We start from the raw sequence: 16,826 nt of genomic DNA, 5'->3' as shown, positions 1-16,826 counted from the left end.
TTAACATGAGAGAAAATATACAATTATTCCAATGATTTTTAATCACTTGAGTGGCACGAAAACCAACTCTAATGTTCAGCTTGAATCTTGGCCAAAACTCCAAACTTGTTCTATTTATGTGACTTAGTGCTCTCAGGTATAACACCAACAGTCTATTCTTCCAGTCTAACAATTTCTTCCTAGTGCTTTCAAAATAAGTGCCTTTTGGTTTTATTTTCCAAAAAATAATGCCACATAAAATTATGTAAATCAAAAAACAGTAGATGTTTTAAAGACTATTAATGTCCAGGGTACAGGTTTAAGAAGTACTTACGAGTATTTTCATACATATTTAAGACCCTTGATTCTTTGATATTTTACTATTTCCCCTCACCCACAATAAAATATATGAGACATAATCATATACTCACTACACAAAAGTAGTGCAAAGGAAAAATATTTAGGTAATCTTACAGATGTCATTGGTTAGAATCCAATTTCTGTGAATACACAGGTATTTATGTGGTATTTTCATCTATTCAATTTGTAACTTCGGAGAATTACAGAGAGGGGCACAGATACTTACTGGTGAACTGAAAGTCCCCGGTATCATTTGCCTGTGCTGGAAGAAAGTGCTGGCCTTCTTCTGATGTTCCTTCCTCTTTGATTTCCATGATTGACTTTCACAGATGTGTAATTTTCCAAATATTCTTGTTGAAATATTATTGGCCAATGATTTCTGGTTTAATGTAGACGTATCTTCACACTAAAGGCCCGATAGTCCACTCTAAAATTCTGCACTTGGGAAACATTAAAAGTGAAGGTATTAGTTACTTTGGAGTTATAAAATGCTAAGAATAAACCCTAAATATATTTCCTTAAACGTCCTGTCTATCCCACTCATACTTTCAGGAACATTCTACAAAGTTATAATATCATGAATTCTGGGTTAAATTGGTATTCTCCAAAAATTATTATATGGTCACTGAGGAAGTCCTGAAACTCGAGGGTACAATTTCTCTCTGTTCTCTAAGATAGCAGCGAGTTAACAGTGGCTCCTCACTTAGCTATGCACCTACTTTAGCAGCAACAGCAGATAACATCTTGTCAAAGTATTAGTCTGTTTGGACAAGGTGACTATTACTATCATTCCTTCCACTAGAATTGTCCTTTATGCTCATCATCCTATCCATCTTTGTTAGATGATTCATGAACATAGGATAATTTAGCATGACACTCTTCTTTGAAGATGCGCCCACAAGTTGTATAAGGGGGTTTCCAGTTCCCTTATTATCCATGGAATCTTTTACTGCTATGACTGATAAAGATTTAATTGCTTAATGATTGAAGTATATGTTGAAAAGAATAATTCTGCAAAGCTAAAGCTGAAGGTAAAATGAAAGTAATAACAAATTGACAAAAATTAGCATGGGGGAAAGAAAGCCTCTCAAAAATTTGACATCTTGTTATTCAGACAGCTTCAAATAGTTACAAATTCATTTTGATATTTAGCATGATATACATGACCAAGAATGAATTTTAAAAATCAATGTTGTTTTAAATCAAGTTACCAACTGAATTAAAATGCATAAAAATCTTTAAGTGTCTACTCAGTGCTATTTAATGAGACAGCAACAGTCAAGTTTGGTTTGGAATACTGATGTGATCTCAAACTTTACAAATCAACCACCTCACTTTCTGCTGTACTTAACAAAGCAACTCCATTTATAATTCAACTCTCACTTTTAAAAATAATCTGGCAAAAATTGAGTCCAGAAATACTCTCTGAGGCAAGGGGCTGTGGCAACACCAATTAGACCAAATCCATTGATTTTAAAAGTATATTTTGAATTAAGAAAATTCTTCTAAATTTCTATTACATTTAGAAGTTTTTCTGATAAGGACAGATACATATTCATTGCACCATATGCTCTCAAGAACTTACAACAAATAGCTAATAGCAGCATAATGGCTATAGCAGATTGCAATTAATGCATGTGTGATTTTACTACAAGGACTTTGTTTACTAGATTTTGTGACCCCCTTAATCTCTTTTCTAAAAGGACATCTTAAAAATTTAAAAGGAGGGTCGGCGCCGTGGCTCACTAGGCTAATCCTCTGCCTGCGGCACCGGCACCCTGGGTTCTAGTCCCGGTTGGGGCACTGGATTCTGTCCTGGTTGCTCCTCTTCCAGTCCAGCTCTCTGCTGTGGCCCAGGAAGGCAGTGGAGGATGGCCCAAATGCTTGGGCCCTGCACCCGCATGGGAGACCAGGAGGAAGCACCTGGCTCCTGGCTTCGGATTGGTGCAACGCGCTGGCTGTAGCAACCATTTGTGGGGTGAACCAACGGAAGGAAGACCTTTCTCTGTGTCTCTCTCACTGTCTGACTCTGCCTATCAAAAAAAAATTAAAAGGAGGGTTTCTGTATAGCATAGTGGCTAAGACACCCCCTGGAGCACCTGCAGCCCATATCTAAATTCTTATGTTGGAATCTCAAGTCTACTTTTGATTTTTAGTTTTCTGCTCATGCATACCCTGTAAGGCAATATGTGATGGCTCGACTAGTTGGGTTCTTGCTTCCCAAGAGAGACCCAGATTTGAGTTCCTGGTTCTCAGTTTTGGCCTGGCCCATACAGAGCTGTTTTAGGTATTTGTGAAATGATGGGACAGGAAATCAATCAATCAATCAATCTCTGTGCATATGTATGTGTTCCAGTTTCTCAAATATATAAATTTTAAAAAAATGTTAAAGGAGACCTAAATAAGACAATATGAATGAATTCAAGAAAAATAACTACTCAATGCACTAATGGAAAATAATAAGAGAAATGGCAACTCTGGGAGGATGTGTGTACTTGTCCAATCTGAGGTGAAACCAGAGTATTGATGTGAGATGTCCAGAACAACTCATTAACAAGGTCCCATATTAACCATATTACCTAAGGAGCCTAGAACAACTCATTAGCAGGGTCCTGTATTAAGAACATTACCCATAAAACTAGTTTACTCCTTGCAAATCATTTTGACTATAGCAAGAATGGAGGCAAATATACAAAACTAGGATTATGTGTCAGATCTCTGGGGTTCCAGTCACTTTCATCCTACCTTTGTGTCATTGAAGATTTGATACTGGTTACTGAAGCACATACTTCAGGAAAAAAATTAGTTATAAAGCTCATCCAAACAACTGCATTTCTAGCTAGTAAACACAGCTTTTGCCTGTGGTTATGTCTAGGTACAGCAGTTCCTTTTCTGTATGTATTTGGAAATTTTCTGGTTTGGTGCTCATGCACAAGAATAGGTTGTAGGTTTTGCATACCATAAATGTACTCACTTGAAAAAGAAAACAGTTTTTTTTTTTTTTTTTTTTTTTTTTTTTTAAGGATAGGAGCTGCTCAGTCCAGCTCCCATATCTTGTCCCACTGTGGAAAGTGACAAGCCAAATGCTATAACAATCAGAAAATATTCTTGGTTCTCTCCCCTGCTCCAAGGGGGAGGAGATGATTGGTAAGTATAATTCAATTACATGTAATTGAGCAATAGTTCTCACTGACCACTGTACAGGAACCTGTTAGTGCTTTATACATCTCACACTATAAAGGACAACCTCAGAGGTACATAAAATCACACAAGAGGACAATGGTTAATTAGGAAGATAAGAGTTACAAGACACATGGAAAAATTGGAGCCATTACATTATGAAGGGAGAAAACACAACGTGTCCAACACAAGAATCCAGCAGTAGAGTCCTATTTACTCATTACTGAGTGGCAAAGTAAAGGGCATCTTGCTGTCATGAGAGAATTTCTGTGGCAGACTGCAAGTACAGAAGATGTCAACAAGAATGTCCTCAGCTGATATGCTGTTTTTAAAAAATGACCTTGAAGCCATGCCATTTTTCTTATTTATTTTTAGAGATAGAGAAAGAGATAGAGGCAAAGATAGAGAGATTCCCTCATATGCTGATTCACTCCCTACATGCTCTCAAAGGTCAAAGTTAAAACAGGGCAAAAGCCAGGAGCCAGGAACTCAATCAGGTCTTGGATGTGGGTTTGTGGCAGGAATTCAGTTACTTTAGGTATCACCTGCTAAAGTGCTTTATTAATATCATATTTCTTTTTTAAAGATTTATTTATTTGAAAGAGTTACATAGAAAGAGGCAGAGACAGAGAGGGAAAAGATCTTCCATCCATTGGTTCATGCCTCAAGTGGCCACAAAGCCAGGGCTGGACCAGGCCAAAGCCAGGAATCAGGAGCTTCTTCTGGATCTCCCATTTGGTACAGAGGCCCAAGCACTTGGGTCATCTTCAGTTGCTTTCCCAGGCAAATGAGCAAGGATCAGGATCGAAAGTGGAGCAGTCAGGTCTTGAACCAGTGCCCACATGTGATACCCGCATTGCAGGCAGCAGCTTTACCTGCTATGTGACAATGCGGCCTCTTTATTTTTATTTATTCATTTTTAATAGCATATTTCTATTGCAGCATCATATGATTATAGTATAGTTCTCATCTCATTTTGCATTTTTACAAAAGGACACAGAGTTAAATAATATAGAAGAATTATATTAAAAAGTTTACAAAATGAAAGAAGGGGAAATGATGAATTAGTTCTTATATTCCATAACCTTTTCTATGTCTTAGTAAAAAGGTTCCATTGAAGATAATCATTTTGAAATATTAAATACTTGAAATTAATTATTTAAAATAATCTTTCCTTTACAGCCACCTAGAGAGTCTGAGAAATAATATCTATCATCCAGAATGAACAAATGGCAAAACAGTTTGGAGGAAACAGGATATACTAACCCTTTATCACTCATTTTATGTATTACAGGGCTGTATCTGGTTGACTAAATTCTAGAATTTTTACTAAGTGGGTTGAAGATACTCACAGCATTGTGAAACTGGAACTAGAGGTATAATCAGAGTGGTGAGGTTTGAGGGGGTGGGTCAAGTATGTGTGTGTTGAGGGGAGGGTTGTACTCTTTAGAATCGGAAACCCCCAAAGGGAGAAGAGCTCATCTGAAGGATGGCAGGTAGAGGGCCTATGTTCATCACAAATCAGGAAGAAGCCACCTTTCAAGGTGTCCTGTACCACATGGATGTTTCTCCTTAAGTTCAAATAAGGTTGGTCATGTACAGGGGCAGAGATGGGGATCTCAGTTTAACATATATTTCTTTTATTTGAAAGATACAGTTACAGAGAAAGAGGGAGAAATAAGGAGAGAAAGAGTTAGGATTGGTCTAGGCTGAAGCCAGGATCCTGGAACTCCATTCTGATCTCCCACATGGGTGATAGGGGCCCAAGTTCTTAAGGCATCATCCCCTGCTTTCCCAGGCACATTAGCAGGGAGCTGGATTGGAAGCAGAGTAGTCAGACTCCAAATAGCACTCCAAAGTAGCAGCTTAACCTGCTGCACATAACACAGCCCCAGGGCCTCAATTTAAACCCAGTGTTGGGGTGGGTGAGCCACCACCTGAGGTGCTGGCATCCCATATGGGCGCTGGTTCGAGTCCTATTTACTCCACTTCCAACCCAGCTCTCTCTTGTGGCCTGGGAAAGCAGTAAAAGATGACCCAAGTCCTTAAGCCCCTGCACCCATGGTGGAGGCCTGGAAGAAGCTCCTGGCTGCTGGTTTTTGATCGGCCCAGCTCTGGCTGTTGTGGACATTTGGGGAGTGAACCAGAGGATGGAAGGCTTCTCTCTCTCTGCCTCTGCCTCTCTGCGACTCTGCCTTTCAATTAAATAAATACATCTTTAAAAAATAATAAATTCAGTGTTTCCTCTTGCCCCTCTCAGTGTGGACTGGCCTGAAAAGAGCCCACTGTCACCTGAAGCAGGTTAGGAAGGAAGCAGAACTGAGATCCTCCAGGTTAGCCTTGGGGACCCTTGGGGATATGTTAATCCTATGGGCAGAGGTTGTGGTGTTGGCTTCCCAGGTCAAGAAACAAATAGAGAAATTGGCCAAAACTAAGTCAGTTTTCCCAACCGTCTAGAGCCAAGATAAAACCTGGTTCATCACAAACCTCTGATCAATCCTAGAGAAGATAGTCTATAGTTTACTCCTATCAGGTGGATGAACAGTATTGCATCAGCATTGTCATGCCCTAGGGGACAATAATAACCCTCCACCAAGCAACAGCATGCTGTTGTACGAGACCCTTTTCATCACACTGGTGACACCATCTTAGAAGGAGAAATGGGAGTGGCTGGCCTTGCAGGTATTCCATATGGGCGGTGGGTTCGTGCACCAGCTACTCAACTTCCAATCCAGCTCCCTGCCAACCGGCTGTATAAAGCAGCAGTAAATGGCCCATGTGTTTGGGCCACTGCCACCCACATGGGACACCTGGCTCCTGGCTTCAGCCTGGCCCAGCACTAGTCATTGCGACCACCAGAGTGAACCAGCAGTTGGAAGATCTTTCTTTCTCTGTTAACTCTTTCAAATACAATGTTATACTTCATAGTTTCTTTTTGCTTTTTATTTGTTAAACTCCTTATTCAGTGAAGTATTAAGTTTTTTTTTTTTTTTTTTTGCTAACATAAACTTGAAGCATGTTATCTCAAAAACTTTAAAGAAAGAAGGACAAGGAAGGATAGTGGGAGGGACAGAGGCAAGGGGGGAGGGAGGGAGGAGGAGAGTATCATTATGTTCTTAGAATTGTGTATACAAAGAACATTATATCTGTTAAAAACCAATTTAAAATTAAAATAAAAATTATTTTTTTGACAGGCAGAGTTAGGCAGCGAGAGAGAGACAGAGAGAAAGGTCTTCCTTCCATTGGTTCACCCCCAAAATGGCTGCTGTGGCCAGCGCGCTGCACCGATCCGAAGCCAGGAGCCAGGTGCTTCCTCCTGGTCTCCCATGCGGGTGCAGGGCCCAAGCATTTGGGCCATCCTCCACTACACTCCCGGGCCACAGCAGAGAGCTGGACTGGAAGAGGAGCAACTGGGACAGAATCTGGTGCCCTGACTAGGACTAGAACCCAGGGTACCGGTACTGGTGCCACAGGCGGAGGATTAGCCTAGTGAGCTGCGGTGCTGGCATAAAAATTATTTAAAAAGGAGAAGCAGGCAAAAGGAAGGTTAGCTATTGTTTCCTATTGTGCCTTGGACTGTTTTGCAATGAAGACTAAATAGCATATAATTGAAATGTAAAAGCTATCCTCTCAATACAGGGGACTAACTACAGACCAAGTTATGGAGGGTGAAGAAAGGGAAGTCCTTTCAATGAAAGTGAAACTTGCCACTCCTGTCACAAATTAAAACATTTTCATTAATTCAAGTGATTTTATATGGAATGTTTAAAATATCCCAACAGATTTCTCTCTTTAAAATAAATAGAAAATGGATTCATTTCAAAATCTAGGAAATGTTCTAAGGAAAATTAAAAAAATGTAGTTCATCAGGTAGAATGGAAATAAGCTAGCTTAAAATCAAAAGTAAATGAAATTCCTTTAGTGAATTTTTTTCTTTAATTTTCTTCCCTACCTAAGGATGTAGGCTGAGGCTTTTTGGTTGTTTTCATAGATGTAGATTTTATAAAATTCAGTTATCCATCTAAATCTTAAGGTTGTTTACAAATTAGAAAAATTTTATATATTAACATGGGATTTGCATGTGAAGGTTGAACTTCATATCACCAACAAAGCCAAAGTCAGGATTGATTAACTTAACACACTGCAAAAGGGAAGCAAAGAAATGTTTTGAACTTTTGCAAGCATGAAGACATAAATTGTCCATTCATTTATTTTTTATCCTATTGGAAAGCCTTTTATTCTTTTCACAGCTGAGCAGATTCATCTGGAACTCTTAACAGGATATGTCCTTCATCTACCAACAAAACAGCAGAATCACATCATTTCATTTCAAAAACATTTAAATGCCTTCTCTAAGGATGTCTGGCAACCTAAAACAATCACTATCAATTTGTTCTCAATAAATCACAGAAAAATGGCGTGAAAGTAAGCCAAACATCCATGACGTATCCACTGTAGGCCCGTGGATGTGCATCACGCATCAGTCGATCTCCCATCAAGAGACTTGCTATGAGAACAACAGGTGGCTGAGCCTCCAGCTGTCAAGTTTTCAGAGCCACTGCACGGTCCTCACCGAGGCCATGTGCTTCCTGGATTGCTCTCAGTCAGTGACTAAGTGTGTGTGCCAGGAGTATGAGTTGGGCCACTTCTGCCTGATGCAGGATTTTTCAGTAATGAACAATCTTTTCTCTGGTTCTCTCCCATCAGCTTTTCCTAGGCTTTCTCCGAGCTGCAGTATTGGCTGAGGCTCTTCCTATGCAATTCTCCTGCTGCCCACTCTGTGCAAACAGGTGTCACACAGAGGTGCTACAGTTTGAATGTTCTCCCTATCTATGTTTCTCCCTCACCTTTATCCTTCTCAAGTATTCTGCTAATTAGTCTCTTGCATATATCATTCCCATTTGGCATTTGTTTCTAGTGGGCTCCCAATGACATAAAAAGTAAAACATCAGTGAAGGGTTATTATCTGTCAGGGATTTCTTCACTTTATTAATTTATGTACAAATGCATGTAAGTATCTGAGCCAATCTTTGATATATATAAGGAAAACAATAATTTATCTATTAAAACAGTTTAATCAGATTTTCCTCCTATGAAAACAAGTGGAAAAAATCTCTAATATTGGTATTCTCTACTGACTCTTTGCCAAGTTTAATATTCTTTGTGAATCAGTTATGGAGTTGAGTTGGTGACAACTGTTAATATCAAATCCTCAGAAGAGTTGTCACGTCACATGCAATGGTTTCCTCCTTCCACTCTCCACTCTATCATTCTCAAAGGCTTCCGCAGTTGACCTAACTTCAAAATCTGTAAGCCACGTTTAAACGCCATTTCTTCCATGATGACTTCTTTTTGTTAAAAGGATTTATTTGAAAGTCAGCATGGTGGGGGGAGGGACAGAGGGAGAGATTGATCTTTCATCTACTGGTTCACTTCCCAGATAGCAGCAGGGGCAGGACCAGGCTGAAGCCAGGAGCTAGGAGATTTCCCAGGTCTCTCACAGGTGTAGTAGGAGCCCAAACACTTGGGCCATCTTCTGCTGTTTTTCCCAGGCAATTTGCAGGGAGCTGGATTGTAAGTGGAGCAGCCAGGACACCGGAGATGCTGGTATTGCAGGAGGTGGCTTAATTCACTACAGTACAGTCTGCTGGTCCCCCTGATGACTTCTTAACTTTTTTCAACCAATAGCAATATTATATTCTCCGAAATTCCCCCAGTAATTTATCCTACAGATTGTATTAGTGTTTATTCTTAATTTCATATTTTATACTTATATATCTCCTCTGTTGTTGCTCTCCTTTATTTCCCCACAGTATCAATGTAGATTCCAACACAAAGCCTAGATAAATCCAGTCATCCCTTCATTTTATAAACAAACTTTCATATGAAGTTATTTTGTGCCAGGCACTAAACATACAGAGGTAAATGACTTAGGAGCTGCCTTTAAAATAGCTCAGTGACTTTAGAGGAGAAAGTAAAGTGAAAAATTACAATGGGACATGATGAGTTGTGAAAGAGATATTATCTGAATATAGGGTAGAAGAAAAAGTACGCCCAACTAAAGGCTCAAATAAATCAATGACTTCATGGAAAAGGGTCAGAAAATCAACTAAATGAAGAAGAGAGGTATTGGCTTTCCAAGCCAATAACACAACAAAAATGACAGGTGTAAGAAAATATGACAAGTGAGGGAACTGCAAATGGTTCATTTTGGATAACCAAAGAGATTGATTTTATATTTTTTTCATCGTCAAAATGGATTTGTTTTCAAATAAAACACATAATGGTTAACACATAATGCCAGAGTTGTTCTGATTGGGACTCTGAATACAGGCCCTTTTCACTCCGTACTCTCATTTTTCCTCCCATGGATTTACAGAAATATCTGAAATTTGAAAAGCACATAAGTCTCTTCTTTTTTTTTTAAAGTGGTGGTTGTTCCTTAATGAAATTGGAATAGCTTTGAGAAAAAAAAAAAAAAAAAAACCTAGAGAACTATGGAGGGATAAAATAAGGGAAACAGCAGGTCAGACTAGAAAGACACACTTAATTATGAGGGCTGAAAGAAACCATATTAAAGTTACGCTAAGACCAAAAGTGACAAGATCATATCAATAGGTGCAAAGTAAAGAATAAATTGGAAGTAGGTAACTTGATAAGGAAACTATTCTACTTTGGAGGTTATTTATTTCTTGAAAATAAGATAGAAACAGATGATAAGAACATCAATTCCAAAGAATATCTGTATTCCAAAATTAGAATTAAATGGATTTATTGGTGAATTTACATGTGTTTTTAGAGTTGAAATAAAAACAAGAATTTCAGGAACACCAAGTAAGTTATGGACCACTAATCCATTCAGAGAATAAAAGAGGAATTTTGATCAAGGATGATGAGTTAGTTTTAAAGATATTATTTCTGAGATTCCATAATATATTGGGAAAGTAGTTGAACATATATGAGTCTAGAATCTCAGGAGAGACATTAAGGCTAAAAAAATATATAGGAAATCATTGGCTAATGGGTACAACCAAAGAATGCATGAAGTCAGTGAAAGAAAACCACATAAAATGAGAAGAGAGGGTTGAGTAATCAACCTTAGTGCATAAAAATATTTAAGAAGACACGTGGAGATTCTTAGTTGGGAAAGGCCTGCACAGTCATAAGAGGAGCAGCAGATAGGAACAACTGAGGAAAAGGGCCATCACTTATTTGTTATTTCCCTATTAGACAAGATCATTGAGTTAAAAGCAGTAGCTTCATTTTTTAGTAATGGAAATATGAGCATATTTAAATACTGAAGGGGCATAGCAAGAAAAGGAAAAAAGAAACACTGAAGATGAAAGAGAAAGGACGTTGATGAGTAGTGCAGAAAAAGCTGCATGATGCCGCCCACTGTAATGAGAGGCAGGAGGTGAATAGAAAATGAGGAGTGATCTGACAGGGAAGGGACTGAGCCTGAGAATGGGGTCCCCAATGGCCTCATTTTTTTCTCCTTTCAAGAGAGAAGCATATTTATAAATTCATTATAGGGAAGGATTTCTCAGCCTAACTTCAAAAGCACAGACCATAAAGGCAAAGATTAATAAATACAACTATAGTAAAACAAAAACATTCTGTGAGTAAAAGGTACCGTTAAAATCAAGAAAACAAACCACACAATGGGAAAATAAACATAGTAAGTTCAAGCTTCCATTTAGGAGTCACAAAGATGAAAAAAGTCTCACTTTCATGCTAACTTCAAGAAAAATCTGAACAAAGTAAAACTTTTTCCTTAACTCCTGAGAGAGATGAAGTCTCAGGCCAACCACCCAGTCAGAAATCCAAGGAAAGACAGATGCCTCCATTGATCAGAGAAGAGGAAGAAGAAATGTCAGACTCCAAAAAAATCCAGTGATAAGAATTCAGTCAAGGCCGGCGCCGTGGCTCAATAGGCTAATCCTCCACCTTGCGGTGCCAGCACACCGGGTTCTAGTCCTGGTCAGGGTGCCGGATTCTATCCCGGTTGCCCCTCTTCCAGGCCAGCTCTCTGCTATGGCCTGGGAAGGCAGTGAAGGATGGCCCAAGTCCTTGGGCCCTGCACCCGCATGGGAGATCAGGAGGAAGCACCTGGCTCCTGGCTTCGGATCAGCGCGATGCGCCAGCCACAGCGGCCATTGGAGGGTGAACCAACGGCAAAAGGAAAATCTTTCTCTCTGTCTCTCTCTCTCACTATCCACTCTGCCTGTCAAAAAAAAAAAAAAAGAATTTAGTCAAAATATTTAATAAATCACTAATGGTCAATTCTGGGCTAGCACGAGCGCATAGAGCTCCTGAGAACTGCTACTCAAGGGGATTCTGTTGTAGTCATTGGCAGGATCTTTTTCAGAGACCTCAGACACTCATGAGAAAGACTGGAAACAGAGCGGGCATCTGGGGAAAGCACCCATTCGTGACACGCCTGTGAGAAGGGAGGAGCAGTCGTTGTGGGAGAAGGATCAGGCACCACCAGATCCTCCTCACGACACAGCAAAAACAGCAGAACTGCAGCCATTGGGCTCTGGTGAAGTTTCACCATAATTGGGGTGTGAAACCAAATGAAACTTGAGGAATCTTCTTGGGTCCAGACCATTAGATGCAGTTTGATCTTGTATTGACTATGAAATGGTTAAGACCACTGAGAAAGCCTCTCACAAAGCCTAAGAACACGGACCTTGCCTGAGATCAAAGATGAAAGAAGACAACAGTGTACACCTCTCTGCCCATTACTCCCAGGCCAGCAAACAGCAAGACGCAAGGGACAATAGGCTACCAACCAATGGAGGAAGCATAAAAGCCTGAATAGTGAACTGCTGCAAGGTAGAAACTCTCAGGAGAAGCCTAAAGTTCAGAGTGGACAACGAAGACTCCAGCAACCCAAACCCCACCCTCCAACAATTAATGCCACAGAACTTTGAAATTATGATGTACTGAAGGTAGCCATTGCAACCACAAAACACGGACTCAGCTAAATTACTGACTAGAGTGATTCAAACTCCCTGATGTACAAAGTAAAGGCTTAGCAGATACTCCCAGGTTCACCACTTTTTAACTCAGTTTCTACTACCCACTAAAAGAAGAGGAGAAAGGAAGACAGAGTTGAGGAAGAAAAAAATGTAAGAGAAAAATGCAAAGCAAAACAATCAAGAGAGCCAAACTTAATCAGATGTCTGAATTATCAGAAAAACAATCAGAATGGGAATATGCTAAAAACTCTATTGGAAAAGGCAGACAACCTGCATGACCTGCTGGGAAATTTCTGCAAAGAGAAGCAATAAAAAGGTACAATACTGAGACACTAGAAATGTAAAATACATTAACAGAGATGGAGAATGCCTTTGATAGAATGATCCATAGATTTTCACATAGTCAAGGAAATAGTCAATGGATTTCAAGACAGCCCGACAAAATTACCCAAACTGAAACATAAGATGGAAAATGAGTGAAAAAGCATGAGAACTGTGAACAATTGTGTGACAATACTGAGGTCTAATATTGTTGTTATTTGAATATCAGAAGCGAAAACAGAATATTTGAGGCGATAACAACTGCTAATTTTCTAAAAATATTGAATGACATCAAAAAACTAATACAAGAAGCTCAGAAACACCAGAATAATAACATACAAACACACATATCAATAAACCATCAAGCTGCTTAAGCAAAAACAAAATATACTCCTACATATATCATCTTCAAAGTACTAAAAGCCAAAAATAAAGAGAAAATTTTGAAGGCATTTTTTTTAAAAAGGCAGGTTACATATATAGGAACAGAGTCAGATTCACAGTATACTTCCTGTGAGAAACTATGTAATTTAGAAGATTATCAAGTGATACCTTCTGAAGGAAGAACTGTTCACCTATACAAATAAAAATATTTTGTAAAGATTAAGGAGAAATAGTTTTATTCAAACAAACCAAAATGACAAATTCATTATCGGGAGAAGTTTTTCAAGCATAAAAAATGACAACTGGATATACCAAAGAAATGAACAGTGTATAAAGGAAATTAAATGTCAATTTCATTTTTTCCTTCCTTTTAATGACTACAAAAGATAATTGCCTAAGAGAGAAGTTGATAAACTTCTGCTAAGGATCTGATAGCAAATATTTTGTGCTTTGTGAACTCTATACTCAATTCTACTTTTCTAGTGTGAAAACAATTAAAATTATATAAACAGATATGCATGGGTATGTTACAATCAATTTTATTTACAAAACTAATTGCAGTTCTGGATTTGGCCTGTGGACCACATTCTGACAACCACTGGTCTGGAGCAAAAATAGTTGTTATGCATTATATGCTTACAAGGTTGTACAAGTGGTTCTCCTATCCTTGGATTCCAAATCCAAAGATTCAACAGACTGAAAATGGCCCCTGGATCCCTGCCTGCCCCACAAAACAAATTGCTTCTCAACTGAAAATATAATCAGTTTTTTTGCCATCATTATCTAAAAATAAATTAAAACAGCAAATTATATATAAATACATTTTATGAGGTATTACAAGTAATCTAGTGATAAAGTACACAGGAGTATGTGAGTAGGTTACATGAAAACATTTATAGCAAAATTATGGTAGGAAGTAATTGGGAGTATATTGTATTGTTCTTAATTAAAAGTGTAGTATATATTTATACTCATAAAATATTTGAAGGTAGACTGTAACTAATTATAATGTATAGGGTACTCTAGAGTAACTACTAGTAACTAGTTCAAAATTAAGCAGTAAGCTAATAAATATGACACTTAAAAATCATAGACACATTTAAAAAATTTTGACCAAAAAGCATGAATTTATTAAGGTGTAACCCTACATATGGAATTCATTGTGTTTGTAATATGAGATTTTTTGATTTGGAGAAATCAAGGTTGAGGCCCACACTGTGGCATGCAGGTTAAGCAGCCACTTATAATGCTGGCATCCTATGTGAGCACTGTTTTGAGTCCTAGATGCCCCACTTCCAAACCAGCTTCCTGCTAATGCATGGGAAAGCAGCACAGGGCAGACCAGGTATTTGGGCTCTTGCCAGCCATGTGAGAGTCCTGGATGGAGTTATAGGCTCCTGACTTTGGACTGGCCCAGTCTTGGCCATTGTGGCCATCTGAGTAGTCAACAAGCAGATGAAAGATATATCTTTCTATCTCTGGCTCAGTCTTTCAAACAAATAAATCTTTAAAAAAAAGAAAAATCAAGATTGAAAAATTAAAGTTTTATTCTCTCCTGGAGAGCGGCAAGATGGCGGAATAGGAAGGGAGCACACTGATAGTCAGAGGAGAGATAGTTTAATAAAAGTGGAGATACTACAGGTTCAAGGAAGAGTAGGGGAAGAAACAGCAGAAGAAACTCTTCCAGAATTAGTGATTCATAGTGGACCTGTGTGGAGAGCATGGGAGCCCAAGTTCGGGACACCAGCGGCAGACTCAACACACCAGCGCTGGAACGCGAGGTGAGCTGAACCTCAATAGCCAGAGACACCAGCAGGAAAGCGGAAAGAGGAGACTAGAGGGAATGAGGCTTGAAACCCCGTGGGGAAAAGTTCACCAGGCTAACTAGAAGAGAGACAGAGAAAAAAAAAAGTGACCGATACAGACATGAGTTTCTCTCTCTCCACTCACCTCTCAAAGGCGAGCAAGACAAAGAGCAGGCGCCATTTTGGACATACCTCATAAGCAGGGCGACCTCAGGTCTACACCAGCCCTGAGCCTAGCATTAACACCTGAATCTAGGGAGGGGGGTGAAATAACAGGAGATTAGGATGTAATGAATGTGTGGTGCTAATGAACCGAGACTGTGAAAAAAGAGAGGGTGGGGGAGAGAACTCACGGAATTCACGTGAGTACTCTCCAGAAACACTACAATTCGGTAACCTTGGCAACCCAGTGGAAGTCTGCAGGAGAATTGGAGCCCACACTGAGGGCAGCACAGATTCCCTGTGTGGTCCTTGGGAAAGAGCTTCCGATCTCTGGCTCCTGTGGGTATATCATTCCCCTGCTAACTACCTCCAATTACATTCAGCTGTGCGGAATTACTTCCCTTTTGAATCAAAAAAAAAAAAAAAAAAAAAAAAAAAAAAAGATTTACCACGCCTAACCTGGGAGTGTCACCTTTGACACACTCTCAACCCTGAAGAACCAAACAGAGCTCTCAGGCCACACCCATCTCAAGCCTCTAAGGCTCCATCAAAAGCAGACAGTCCACTTATTCTAGCGTCATAATATAAAAAGAAAAAACACCACAGTGAAGAAACCAAAGAATATCTCCAATATGCCAAACAACAAACTCAAAAACCGAGGTAACAAGAACAAGGAAGACACTATGACGCCCCCAAATGAAAAAGACACCCCAATCCAAGATTATGAAGATGAAGAGATAGAAGAAATGCAAGAAGCGGATCTCAAAAAATTGATAAGAACATTAAGAAGTTCTCAAAAACAAATTCTTGAACTACAGAAATCCTTCATGGACAAGATAGAAAATCTCTCTCATCAAAATGAAATATTAAGGAGGAATCAAAATGAAATGAAACAACTAGTAGAACAAGAAACTGTGATAGTGACCAGAAATCATAATGAAATGAACAATTCAATAGATCAAATGACAAACACATTAGAGAGCCTTAAAAACAGAATGGGTGAAGCAGAAGAGAGGATATCGGACTTAGAAGACAGAGCACAGGAAAGTATAAAGTCAAACCAAAGAAAAGAAGAGGAAATTAGAAATCTAAAAAATATTCTTGGGAATCTACAGGATACTATTAAAAAACTCAACATTCGGGTTCTAGGAGTTCCTGAAGGCATGGAGAGAGAGAAAGGATTAGAAGGCCTTTTTAGTGAGATACTTGCAGAAAATTTCCCAGGTTTGGAAAAGGAAAGAGGCATCTTAGTACAGGAAGCTCATAGAATCCCTAGTAAACATGACCAAAAGAGGTCCTCACCACAACATGTTGTAATCAAACTCACCACAGTGAAACATAAAGAAAAGATCCTAAAATGTGCAAGAGAGAAACGTCAGATTACTCTCAGAGGATCTCCAATTAGACTCACAGCAGACTTCTCATCAGAAACCCTACAAGCTAGAAGGGAATGGCGAGACATAGCCCAGGTATTAAGAGAGAAAAACTGCCAGCCCAGAATATTATATCCTGCAAAGCTCTCATTTGTGAATGAAGGTGAAATAAAGACTTTTCATAGCAAACAGAAATTGAAAGAATTTGTTGCCACTCGTCCTGCCCTGCAAAAGATGCTTAAAGATGCGTTACACACAAAAACACAGAAACATGGTCA

General features: G+C 39.1%; 1 protein-coding gene across 3 annotated transcripts in view; it reads right to left on the bottom strand.

Annotated features, from left to right (window-relative positions):
• Positions 1 to 16,826, bottom strand: part of INPP4B (inositol polyphosphate-4-phosphatase type II B) — a 901,292-nt gene that overhangs the window by 434,006 nt on the left and 450,460 nt on the right. For all 3 annotated transcript variants that reach the window (XM_062199561.1, XM_062199562.1, XM_062199560.1), the window contains exon 4: positions 566 to 779. In XM_062199561.1, coding sequence (XP_062055545.1) covers positions 566 to 653 — 88 coding nt within the window. In that variant the 5' untranslated portion in view covers positions 654 to 779. The remainder of the gene's footprint in view (positions 1 to 565; positions 780 to 16,826) is intronic.

This window comes from Lepus europaeus, chromosome 8 (genome assembly GCF_033115175.1).
Source record: "Lepus europaeus isolate LE1 chromosome 8, mLepTim1.pri, whole genome shotgun sequence".
Taxonomy (NCBI): domain Eukaryota; kingdom Metazoa; phylum Chordata; class Mammalia; order Lagomorpha; family Leporidae; genus Lepus; species Lepus europaeus.
This window is presented reverse-complemented; position numbering and strand designations above follow the sequence as displayed.